The sequence below is a fragment of the Squalius cephalus genome (genome assembly GCF_949319135.1).
Source record: "Squalius cephalus genome assembly, chromosome: 2".
NCBI lineage: Eukaryota > Metazoa > Chordata > Actinopteri > Cypriniformes > Leuciscidae > Squalius > Squalius cephalus.
This window is the reverse complement of record NC_137123.1, coordinates 10,854,995-10,867,566: the sequence shown is the minus strand read 5'-3', so window position 1 is coordinate 10,867,566 and position 12,572 is coordinate 10,854,995. Positions and strand designations below refer to the sequence as shown.

Genomic DNA, 12,572 nt, shown 5'->3' with positions numbered 1-12,572 from the left:
TAGATTTTATGCACAAAAAAATTCTGTGTTTTCATATTTTTGACAATTTCCCATTCATTTCCTATGGGGGTCATTTTTGACCAAAGAGCAGAAGTGTGACGTGCTTGGATCATGACCCCAATATTTTTTGTGTGTTCACATTCCTAATACCATAAAAGTCACCTAGTTTCGTAACATTCCGATGAAGCTGTGATTTTTAAAAATTCAAAACAGATTTTTGTAATCTGAATTTATTAGTGTGTATGTGTATAAAAGTGTGTTTGTGTGTGTGGATGTGTCTGTTTTGCACTCTTGATGTTTTATAGATTAACCCCTTCACTGTTGTGTGCTTTTTTTCTGGATCGTGGCTGATTTGTAGATTGTACGCACAAAAAAACTCTGCATTTTCACATTTTTGCCAATTTCCCATTCATTTCCTATGGTGGGTCCATTTGGACCCGAAGGTCCTGAGTGTGAAAATTTTTTTTACAATGATGATGATGGTTACCTGTTGATGGTTTTATAATCATCATGAAATAGACTGATTCACAAAGGTTTTTATAATCGAACAAATAGGTTGTTCCATTAATATTTTCACGTCACAAACCCTGTGTTACTGCAGCGTGAGATCCAGAAATATAACAATCGGTTTAAATCTTTTAACAAACATGAAATTTAAAAATTAGCCTTTGCTGACACACACAGATATCAACAATCAGCGTATGAATCTCAACAATGGTGACAATCACAAATATTCAGATAAACAGATTAATTCAGAACATCACTGAAAAGCTACTAATTCACAACAAAAACAACAGCAAAAAATAAAAGCAAATATTTAGAATCAAACAAAATTATAGGACAATTCAGCTGCATAATTTATTCATGTTGCAATGCATGCTGGGAGTTTTGTACTATGCTGGTACCCAGCATGCATTGCAGCAAAGCACTTTTGATTGTCACCATTGTTGAGATTCATACGCTGATTGTTGATGTCTGTGTGTGTCATATTAAACTGACTTTTTTGTGTTCATGTCTGTTAAAGTCTTCTAACTATACTGTTATAATATTGCTGGATCTAATGCTGCAGTAACACAGGGTTTGTGTTGTGAAAAGATATTAATGTGACAACATAATTGTTAGAATCAAAATACATCAGTGAATCAGTCTATTCCATGATGATTATAAAACCATCATCACCTGAACTCGTTTCACTTTTGCTTTCTTTGCAGCTGCAAATGTGTTTGACAAACACACTGTCACAGCGGCCAAAAAAGACTTAAGATATAATAAAAGTTAAGAGCCCAACTAATGGAAACACTAATCACTGTTATGGTGACTTCAAATGAAACACATTAGAGTTAAACCTCTATTAATTCTAAATAAAACCTTTTGTAGACGTCTGACAGAAATAAAGTCAGTCTGGTTAGTAATAAGTGAAGCTGGTAATGCTGTTTGTGGAGTTGTTTAATGAAGTTAGAGCCTGACATCAAATGTTTAGACGTCAACCCAATTTTCATTTTCAACTAAAATTTTCATGTCCAATAACATTTACAGCTGGGGTGACATCATATTGTGGCCATAAAATGAGCACACAGTGAGTGCGCTGTGAGGTTACACTTTTAGCTCACTGTGAACTCAGATTGTGGTCATATGGAGAGATCACTGTGAGATCAATGTGTTGACTGGGAATCTTTCTTTTTAACTAAACTGTCTTTCTTGCTTTCTTTCTAACTAATCCATCTTTCTTTCTTTCTAACTAATCTATCTTTCTTTTTAACTAATCCATCTTTCTTTCTAAGTAACTAATCCACCATTCTTTTTTTTTCTTTTTTTTTCTTTTTTCTTTCTTTTTCTTTCTTTCTTTCTTTCTTTCTAACTAATCTATCTTTTTCTATATAACTAATCAATCTTTCTTTCTTTCTTACTAATCCATCTTTCCCATCTTTCTTTCTTTCTAACTAATCTATCTTTCTTTTTTAACTAATCCATCTTTCTTTCTAACTAACTAATCTACTATTCTTTTTTTCTTTCTTTCTTTCATTCTTTCTTTCTTTCTTTCTTTCTTTCTTTCTCTTTATTTCTTTATTTCTAACTAATATATCTATCAGTCTTTCTAACTAATCCATCTTTCTTTCTTTCTTTCTTTCTTTCTTTCTAATCCATCTTTCTTTATTTCTGTCTAACTAATGTATCTTTCTTTCTTGCTAACTAATCTATCTGTCTTTCTTTCTAACTAATCTACATTTCTTTCTTTTTTCTATCTTTCTTTCTTACTAATCTTGCTTTCTTTCATTCTAACTAATCCATCTTTCTTTCTAACTAATCTTTCTTTCTAACTATTCCATCTTTCTTTCTTTTTAACTAATCCATCTTTCTTTCTTTCTAACTATTCCTTCTTTCTAACTAATTTATCTATCAAACTTTAAACTACTTTAAACTTCAAACTACTTTAAACTTCTTCAAACTCTCTGGTCCGGCTTTCTCAAGCCAACTTAAAGTTTGTCTCAACAAACTTTTTTTTCTAGTTATTATTCTTCTGAGACTAAAAAAAACTAAATGGATCTCCTCCTAGAGCTTTAACTCTACATACTCCAAACTCGGCTCAGACACTCAGACTGTTCTGACTCGAGTTGCTATATCTTTTCAGACTGATCGGACTTACGGTTTTCCTAAAAATGATGATCAAAACTCGGAAAAAAACATTTGAATTAAAATTGCGGAATGTTCAGGTTTTTTAAACTGCCAAACTGCCAAAAATTCAAATTTAAATCCCTTGAGACCCTAAACTAAATCAAACTGCCAAAAATTCAAATCTAAACTCCTTGAAACCCTAGACTAAATCAAACTGCCATTCTATATAATATAAAAGCCATTGAGACTAATTTAAACTAATAAACTCATCTATCTACTTCAAACTATTTTAAACTTCAAACTACTTTAAACTTCAAACTAAATTAAACTTTAAACTACTAAATTTACTTCATTTAAACTTATAAACTCTAAACTCATACACTTATAAACTAATTAACTTATAAACTCATGAATTCATAGACTTATGAACTCTTAAACTCATTTAAACTTATAAACTCTAAACTCATTTAAACTTATAAACTCTAAACTTGTTTAAACTTACAAACTCAAAACTCAAAAACTCATACACTTATAAACTCATCAATTTATACACTTATAAACTCTAAAGTCATAAACTCTGAGTGTGTGTGTCTGAGTGAGTGTGTGAGCGAGTTAGTGTGTGTGTGTGTCTATCTGTCTAACTAACTTATTTATCTATCTATCTGTCATAAACTTAAAACTGCTGTAAACTACTTTAAACTTCAAACCACTTTAAACTTCTTAAGTTTAAAGCTTCCAGCTCCCAAGCAACTCCATAGCAACCAAACTTGAGTACCCTAGCAACCGTTTTGCAAGTCCTATATCTCTGTATCAGAACATCGTATAGAGATGAGGTTTGGCTCTTTTGACTCATGCTAGCAAACAGCACTTCCAACATGCTACACATGCTAGCAGTGCATAGCTACATGCTAATAGCGATTAGTTAAGTGTTAAATCATGCCAAGATCATGCTAAGAACTCTATAAAAACTCCATAGTAACCATCTGTGACAACTACCAACCACCTAGTAACACCATATCAACCGCCCTGAATACCCTAGCAACCACCTAGCAACAGCATAGCAACCACCCAGAATACCCTAGCAACCGCCTAGCAACACCATATCAACCACCCAGAATACCCTAGCAACCACACAGAACACCCTAGCAACCACCCAGCAACACCCTAGCAACCACCCAGAACACCCTAGCAACCAACCAAAATACCTTAGCAACCGCCTAGCAACACCATAGCAACCACCCAGAACACCCTAGCAACCTCCTAGCAAAAAAACGTTCTGGTCCAAACTTTCTCAAGCCAACTTAAAGTTTGTCTCGACGAACTTTCGCATCTAGCTTACAGTATATTCCTGTATTTTCTCGAAAGCATTGTTTTATACAGTATATTAGTGTTTTAAAGGGAAATGGTAGGATGTTGTCAGAATTTGGCCTTTTTTACAGCAAGGGTTAACAGTGTAGTTTTTAGATAGTTCACAAATTATTTATTCTTACCACAGTGCATTATCACAAAGTTTGTGGTCTTCGTCTTCAATGGCTTCGGCAAAGTCCTTGCCAATCTTAATACCCTCCGTTGCCAGCTTTATACTGGGCTCAAACAGCTCCTCCCATGGCAGTCTCCCGTGCCTATTGTGTGCCATCTCATAACCACGCAGTTCTCCTGGTACAGCTATATATGATGCTACCATCCATATGAAACAAAAGAAGTGGTCAAGTCATTCAAAGGCCTAACTGGCAATAAATCATAAGAACTACTTATTTTACTGTTTTAATGATAACTAACATCCCTGTCATCATGCACAATGTGAGTTCACAGTGATCTAAAAGTGTAATCTCACAGCACACTCACTGTGTGCTCATATTATGGCCACATTGTGAGTCACCCCAGCTAGAAATGTTATTGGACATGGAATCCAACATCACTCAGACGTCACATTTTGGTTGATAATGAAAATTGGGTTGATGTCTAAACATTTGTCAGGTTTCAACATCATTAAACAACTCCACAAACAGCATTACCAGCTTCACTTATTACTATAGTCATATATGTACAAAAGTTCTTATTGTGATTAACAGAGAATTAGATGTTTAGAAGAAACAACAATTTTGAACTAACATTGACATTCTTAATGCCACAATGCATTCTGGGAGCTACTGATAAGTTTTGGATGATGCACCCACAATGCATTGCTGCATGAAGCATGCCATCGTTATTGAGATTCACGTGCTGGTTCTTGAGGTTTGTGTTTGTCTTTAAATGATGGCTTAAAAACTAATGTTCAAATATTTAGTTTTTTACATTAAATACTTCAGATTTTCTGATTCAAATAATGCAGGATCCGCTTCTTTCAATTTCGTTTCAATTAAACCGGTTCTTTTATGCCCTAATGTAATGAACTCAATTCTATCATCCCGGCAGATAAATATCAATTCAGATAAAGGCATTTGTAATCATTAGGTCAGTTAAATAATAGTAATCATCGTCATAATCATCAATGTGCAATGTGTCTTCATCAATTTTATTTTATTTGTTATTAAATAAACTTATTTCGCCAAATTCAGCCCCTCATTAAGTCCTCGGTTCAGCCTTGCTCATGTATCAGCACAGCATCAGTTGGCCGAAAGAACGTTTCAGAGACGGTGCTATCACGCATGCTCAGTCTCTCCAGCTCATCGGTTCTCCGTATCAAACATGTCCGAAAGAAACAGTTCTCGGTTCTGTACTGGTGATCAGAGAACTGCTGTAGCAGAATACGTGCGCTGAGCGGAGAACTGCTGAAACCTGATTGACCTATATTTGACAAAACTAAAAAGTCGATGCATGTCTCCAGTATGTTTAATACGGTGTTTTTTTTTTTTTTAATGGTAAATGGACTGCATTTATATAGCTCTTTCACAGACCTGTGGCCACCAAAGCGCTTTACCTTTCGGTTTGTAGACAACCTACATGAGCCACTGCCGCCCCGAAACACATTTATCAACACATTATAAACATTTACTTTGTTTGCCCCATCTTTGTTTGCCCCAAACCTTGGCAAGAGTTTACGTCAAATATCAACTTACTTAGAAATTGAATTAGCTGTTCCTGAAAATAATATTTTAGAATAATAATAAATATTTAGTTTTACAATCCATTCATTGTGTTTCCAATCTTTAAAATAATACAGTGAAAATACAGTAATTATGTGATAAACATATTTCCAACATGTTTTATTTTGTTACTCTTGATGTTTGATGTTCAACAAAATACTTAAGAAACATGAATTTCGTCCCTCTGAAAAAATTGCACATATGTTCAGCTCATCCGGTTCCCAGTGTGTTGATCGTGTCCGAAAGAAACAGTTCTCGGTTCTGTACTGGTGATCCGAGAACCGCTGTACCTGTACGTTCGGTAGTGCGCGTATGTATCAGCTACTCGTGCTCATCACTTCTCTCAGCACATGTCTCAGCTCAGTGAAGTGTTGGAATTACTGAGTAACATATACTCCAGGATATTGGTTTATTTTGAGTCAGAGAAATGTCAGACATGTCCAAAAGTGAGTAGTTGTGGATCAGCGCTGACGCAAGACGCGAACTGTTTCGAACGATTCAGTCCGATTTAGTGTACTGGTTCGACCGGTTCACTAAAAAGAACCGGACATCTATTGATTACAACAAATATATTTATTAATTTGTTATTAATTGATGCAAATCCATGGAGAAAGTCAGGCCACTACATTAAAGGTGGTATCAGTGATTTCAGGCCCAAAAATATTTGTATCACATTCATCTAATCTTTCCTAACGATCCGCTAGCTGCCCGCCCCATAAGCATGCCGTCAAAAAAACGTGTCTCTGTTGGCAGCCTAGGCTCTGAGATCTGCACACAAAAACAAATGGTTTCACCAACCACTCAAAACCAAAACAAATAGTGTTCCAACCAATCACAGACAGGGGGGGAGGGTGTTGTGAGGTTTTGAGACAGCTTTTTCTTCAGCTCTGACTTCGCGTGCAGCCGTGCACGAGCACAAAACCTCACAACACCCTCCCCCTGTCTGTGATTGGTTGGAACACTATTTGTTTTGGTTTTGAGTGTTTGGCTAAACCATTTGTTTTTGTGTGCAGATCTCAGAGCCTAGGCTACCTACAGAGACGCATTTTTTTGACGGGATGCTTATGGGGCGGGCAGCTAGCGGATTGTTAGGAAAGATTAGATGAATGTGATACAAATATTTTTGGGCCTGAAATCACTGATACCACCTTTAAGCTAATATCTTTATTCTCAACAAGTAGCCAACAACACTTTCTCTTGCTATAACAAACACTTATAGCATCTAGAGAAAAACTGACATCAACCAGTCAAGGCCAAAGAGCCCAACTTAAGCAAACACTGCCTCCACAATGACCAAACCAAAGTATTACTTTCAAACAAACTACACTTTTTTGGTAACTACACTTTTTTGGTTACACTTTTAGATCACTGTGAACTCAGATTGCTGATGTTGTGATCATATGGTGACATCACTGTGAGATCAACGTGTTGACTGGGACGCTTACTGAAACTTGTAAGTGTAAAATCATCATGGTGGCTAGATTTTGTGAGATGTTCTTCCTTGTTGGCTTACCTTTATTTGCATCATTGCAATATGTCTTATTCTCAAACATGTTCTGTGTAGCAGCCCTTGGAGCAGTTTCTCTGGCATTAATCGTCTCCACATTTCCTGAGAGGGAAAACATGGAATTTAATTTTCATTTAACAGTGAAGTGTTAGAGGCTTTATAGTCATGGCAGTCACTGTGTTTCCTGGATTACAATTCCTGTGTGAACACAGTCACAATATCCAAACCATAACCTACCCCAAAATCAGAGGGAAATAATAGGTTGATAACAATGAAATACAAGCCCATTAACTAAATCTGATTAATCTACATGGAGGTTGGTCCAGGAATGTGGCCAAAGGTGTGGTTTTCTGATGAAAAAGAAGCATATTTAGTCCCAATTAAGTGTGTCACCAGAACTGGGGTCAATATGTCAGCCCCTTTCTCATGGAAACTTTTTCTTTGATTAGCAGAGTTGTATAGTCCAGGGGTCAGAAAGTAAAGGTCCTGCCATGTGTTTATTCCACCCATGAACTCAGTCATCTGATTTCACTAATTAGTTCTCTCTCCTGCTGAATTAGCAAATCCAGGTGATTGGAACAAAATACTGAGGAGGACTTTTACTTTCTGAACCTGGACTTTACACCTCTGCATAGCAATGCCACATGTCAGCCAAGAGTAAAGAAATAAACCAGAACTGGACCTTATCGTAGCCAAAATAATCTGTGTATATTAAATATGGAGTAATTTCAGCCACAATCTTAGATGAAATCAACTGAAGAGAAAAGAAGACATTAAATCTGTGAAGATCTCAGCAGAGGAGGATTAAACAACTCCACAAACAGCATTACCAGCTTCACTTATTACTAACCAGACTGACTTTATTTCTGTCAGACGTCTACAGAAGTTTTATTGATAATTAACAGAGGTTTAACTCTGTGTTCCATTTGAAGTCACCATTACAGTGATTAGTGTTTCCATTAGTTGGGCTCTTAACTCTTATTATATATTTTGTCTTTTTTTGGCCGCTCTGACAGTGTGTTTGTCAAACACATTTGCAGCTGCAAAGAAAGCTAAAGTGAAATGAGATCAGGTGATGATGGTTACTTGTTGATGGTTTTATAATCATCATGAAATAGACTGATGCACTGAGATTTTTCTAATCTAACAATTGTGTTGATCCACTAATATATTCACATCACAAACCCTGTGTTACTGCAGCATGAGATCCAGCAATATATCAATCGGTTTAAATCTTTTAACAAAGAATGGAACAAAAAAAAACAGACTTATGCTGACACACACAGATATCAACAATCAGCGTATGAATCTCAACAATGGTGACAATAACAAATATGTAGATAAACAGATCAATTCAGAACATCACTGAAAAGCTACTAATTCACAACAAAAACAACAGCAAAAAATAAATGTAAATATTTAGAATTAAACACAATTATAGGACAATTCAGCTGCATAATTTATTCATGCTGCAATGCATGCTGGGAGTTTTGTACTATGCTGGTACCCAGCATGCATTGCAGCAAGGTACTTTTGATTGTCACCATTGTTGAGATTCACTGATTGTTGATGTCTGTGTGTGTCATATTAAACTGATTTTTGCATGCTCATATTTGTTGAAGTCTTCTAACTTATTGTTATAATATTGCTGAATCTCATCCTTTAGTAACACAGGGATTAGATTAAAATATCTCACTTAATCAGACTGTTTCATGATGATTATAAAACCATCAACAGGTAACCATGATCACCTGATCTCATTTCACTTTAGCTTTCTTTGCTGCTGCAAATGTGTTTGACAAACACACTGTCACAACAGCCAAAAAAGACAAAAGGTATAATAAGAGTTAAGAGCCCAACTAATGGAAACACTAATCACTCTTATGGTGATTTCAAATGAAACACATTAGAGTTAAACCTCTGTTAATTCTCAATAAAAACTTCTGTAGACGTCTGACAGAAATAAAGTCAGTCTGGTTAGTAATAAGTGAAGCTGGTAATGCTGTTTGTGGAGTTGTTTAATCCTCCTCTGCTGAGATCTTCACAGATTTAATGTCTTCTTTTCTCTTCAGTTGATTTCATCTGAGGCTGTGGCTGAAATTACTCCATATTTAATATACACAGATTATTTTGGCTACGATAAGGTCCAGTTCTGGTTTATTTCTTTACTCTTGGCTGACATGTGGCATTGCTATGCAGAGGTGTAAAGTCCAGGTTCAGAAAGTAAAAGTCCTCCTCAGTATTTTGTTCCAATCACCTGGATTTGCTAATTCAGCAGGAGAGAGATCAGATGACTGAGTTTATGGGTGGAATAAACATATGGCAGGACTTTTACTTTCTGACCCCTGGACTATACAACTCTGGATTGAGCATCTCAGTGACTCTGGTCTCTATTAGGGCTGGGCGATATATCGCATGACATTGTTATGCGCATCTCGTTAGTAAAGGCGGTTCCTTGATTAGTAGTAAATCGCCATCACCTGCTTTCAGATGGAGCGGCATTTACTACAAAGAACCGTAGTTAACTGACAAGCTGAGCCATATCGCATTAATATCGCGGACGTATCGCCAGCGATAATTCATGCGATATGGCTCAGCTTGTCAGTGAACTACGGCTCTTTGTACACAGCAAAAACTCCAGTGTTAAATTAACACTCCTGGGAGTGTATATGAGTCCACACTCAAGAGTGTTGAAGTTAATGAGATAATTAAGTGATTAATTGAGTGATGATTGAACATTATTGAAGACACCTGATGTTAACAAGCAGAATTACTGAAGGAGAAAATCACAAATTGTAAGCCACCGTTATGGCGATCATTGTTTGCTTTAGTTGGGCTCTTGACCCTTATATTATTAACTTTAGATTTTGTTTGGCTGCTGTGTTTTTTCCCTGCAGCGGGTGGTTGTGGTGGTGGTAAGGCCGGTGACACACTGGCTGCGTGGCGTTTCTGTTGCGTGTCAGCTGTGTGGCGTTTTCCATGTCTTTGCACACCAGAAGCGTGTCTGATGCGGTGCTGCTGCTGCTAGGTGACATATGATAAGCCTCATTGGTGATAGGCTATATTTGACATATGGGGAGAGAGTTGTGGAAGGACTATACTTCATGTTAAACATGAATATATAGCAGCAAAGACAACGTCGGCAGTGTTGACGGCAAAATAGGCAACATAATATTTTGTTCTGTATTGACAGGTGCAGTATTTGAAAATCGATAATATTTAGTAAAATTACATTTATATTTGCATTTATGTCAAAACCTAGACACATTTAAACATCAAAATGACATTTATTAATATGTATTCGTGTCAAAATGACATATAAACAGATTTTCCTATTCAATTTAGCATGGAAACGCTTCCAAGACGCATCGCGTGAAAAATAGGCGTCGGTTCTATTTCTAGCATGCACACGTTTTCCGCGCGACTCGAGTCGCACCTGAGACGCGCGTGTCACGCAGGCAGTGTGCAAGCTCTAACCTGTTAACATGGGAGCCGAAATAAAAACGGACACGCCACGCATCCAGTGTGTCACTGGCCTAAGGGTCTCTTGCCAAGGGCTTCAGCCATTCTTCCGCTCTCTTCCCTGAACTGAAATGTAGTAGTGGGCATTTTTTTCCACACGATTGACATCAGGTTCAAGTACGCCCACAAGCCGTGCAAGTTATTCGTGTATTGCAGTTTGGCTGGGGGTTATGTTGCCCGCATACCGCCTTCCATGGCCGAAACTGGTATTATGACACCTGTCGGGCTGTGGCTAGTAATTTAGCATGCTAATTCAGGTTGATATCTCTGCAGCACAATAACTTGTCATTTTTTAATGACATCATCGCCTTTATTTCTTTTCATTCTTTTGATGCGTGTAGCTCATTTTTTGGATATTTTTACCTCAATTCTTACACATGACACCTTTAAGTTCCTGTAACTATTTAGGAGATTGTTGTCGGAGTCTGGTTTAAGTCTTAAGTCTTAAGCCCACATACCTGATGATGCATTGTATATGGTGAAAACTACACCTCCTCCGATGCCCATGCTTTGGGGATTAAACAGACTCATACACAGCAGAGCAGCAATAGCAGCATCAACTGCTGTACCGCCACGCTTCAACATGTCACTGCAAACACAAAGAGCTCTGTGTAAAGTTAAGAAAAATGACTCCATATTAGTAAGTCCAACTCTAGGGTTTCAGAAGTCTCTTTGCTCATGCAAACATAAATGTGGCTCTTTGGCATCATACCTCCCGATCTCAGAACAATTCCTGGCATCCGCTGCCACTGTTGCATTAAAGTAGCATTTTTCAGAGAGTCTCTCAGAGCTAACCCCGGCATCTCCAGTCACTGTTGCATTAAAGTAGCATTTATCAGAGAGTCTCTCAGAACTAACCCCGGCATCTCCAGTCACTGCTGCTTTAAAGTAGAATTTTTCAGAGTGTCTCTGAGTGAGTGTCCAAAAGAATGTCCGAATGGAAAAAAAAATCAAAACTATCACAACCACTTCAATCACCAAGGCGAACAACAGACATCTGAAAGTAGAAGACCAGAGTTTGAGATAGTTTATATTTATTCATCACACAAACAGAATTCAAATGTTCTTCTGTATCATTTTTATTTATTGATAAGTTTAACTCCTCCTCCTAAAACTAGCATACCTGACCAAATCATGTCATGTAAATTATTGTCAATTGATCCTGTTATCAAATAATATGGAATATGCCACATCCCAGCCAGCACAGCCATGTGGGGCCCAAATGGGTTTGACCTGGGCTATCTAACTGGGACCCAGCCAGTTTTGTCCTCGGTTTCCATGTAGGCCCCACATGGGTTTGCCCAGATGAAATGAACACTGCTTAGTGTGCACAGTACAGGCTGTTAAATGTAACACTTAATCAGTGTTGGAGGTAATGAGATAATTAAGTGATTGAATAATGATTGTGCATTAATGATGAACACCTGCTGTTAACAAGCATAATCACTGAAGGAAAGAGAAACACAAGAACTACTTCCAGCCACAGCCTTGGATGAAATCAACTGAAGATAAAATACATTACATCTCTCAAGATATGATTAAACAACTCCACAAACAGCATTACCAGCTTCACTTATTGTTAACCAGACTGACTTTATTTCTGTCAGACATCTACAGAAAAGAATTAACAGAGGTTTAGATGTTGATTACTTATTTGAAAGTAATAGTTTGATTTGATGTTACCACTGTGGCGATCAGTGTGTGCTTTAGTCAGGCTCTTGACTTTTTAACATTAGTTTTTCTCAGGCAGCTGTATCTGTTTGTTATGGTGAGAACAGCAAGAGAAAATATAATCAGATGCTGTAAGCTGATTGATGATAAGAATATAATCATCATGTAGTGGC

The 12,572-nt window shown here is 37.0% G+C and overlaps 1 protein-coding gene across 1 annotated transcript in view; it reads right to left on the bottom strand.

The window, feature by feature from the left end:
* LOC307152397 (glutathione hydrolase 1 proenzyme-like) overlaps nt 1-12,572 on the bottom strand; it is a 41,522-nt gene that overhangs the window by 23,559 nt on the left and 5,391 nt on the right. The window contains exons 3-6 of the mRNA XM_079860987.1: nt 11,441-11,725; nt 11,187-11,317; nt 7,213-7,308; nt 4,104-4,290 (exon numbers count right to left, since the gene is read on the bottom strand). Coding sequence (XP_079717113.1) covers nt 4,104-4,290; nt 7,213-7,308; nt 11,187-11,317; nt 11,441-11,725 — 699 coding nt within the window. The remainder of the gene's footprint in view (nt 1-4,103; nt 4,291-7,212; nt 7,309-11,186; nt 11,318-11,440; nt 11,726-12,572) is intronic.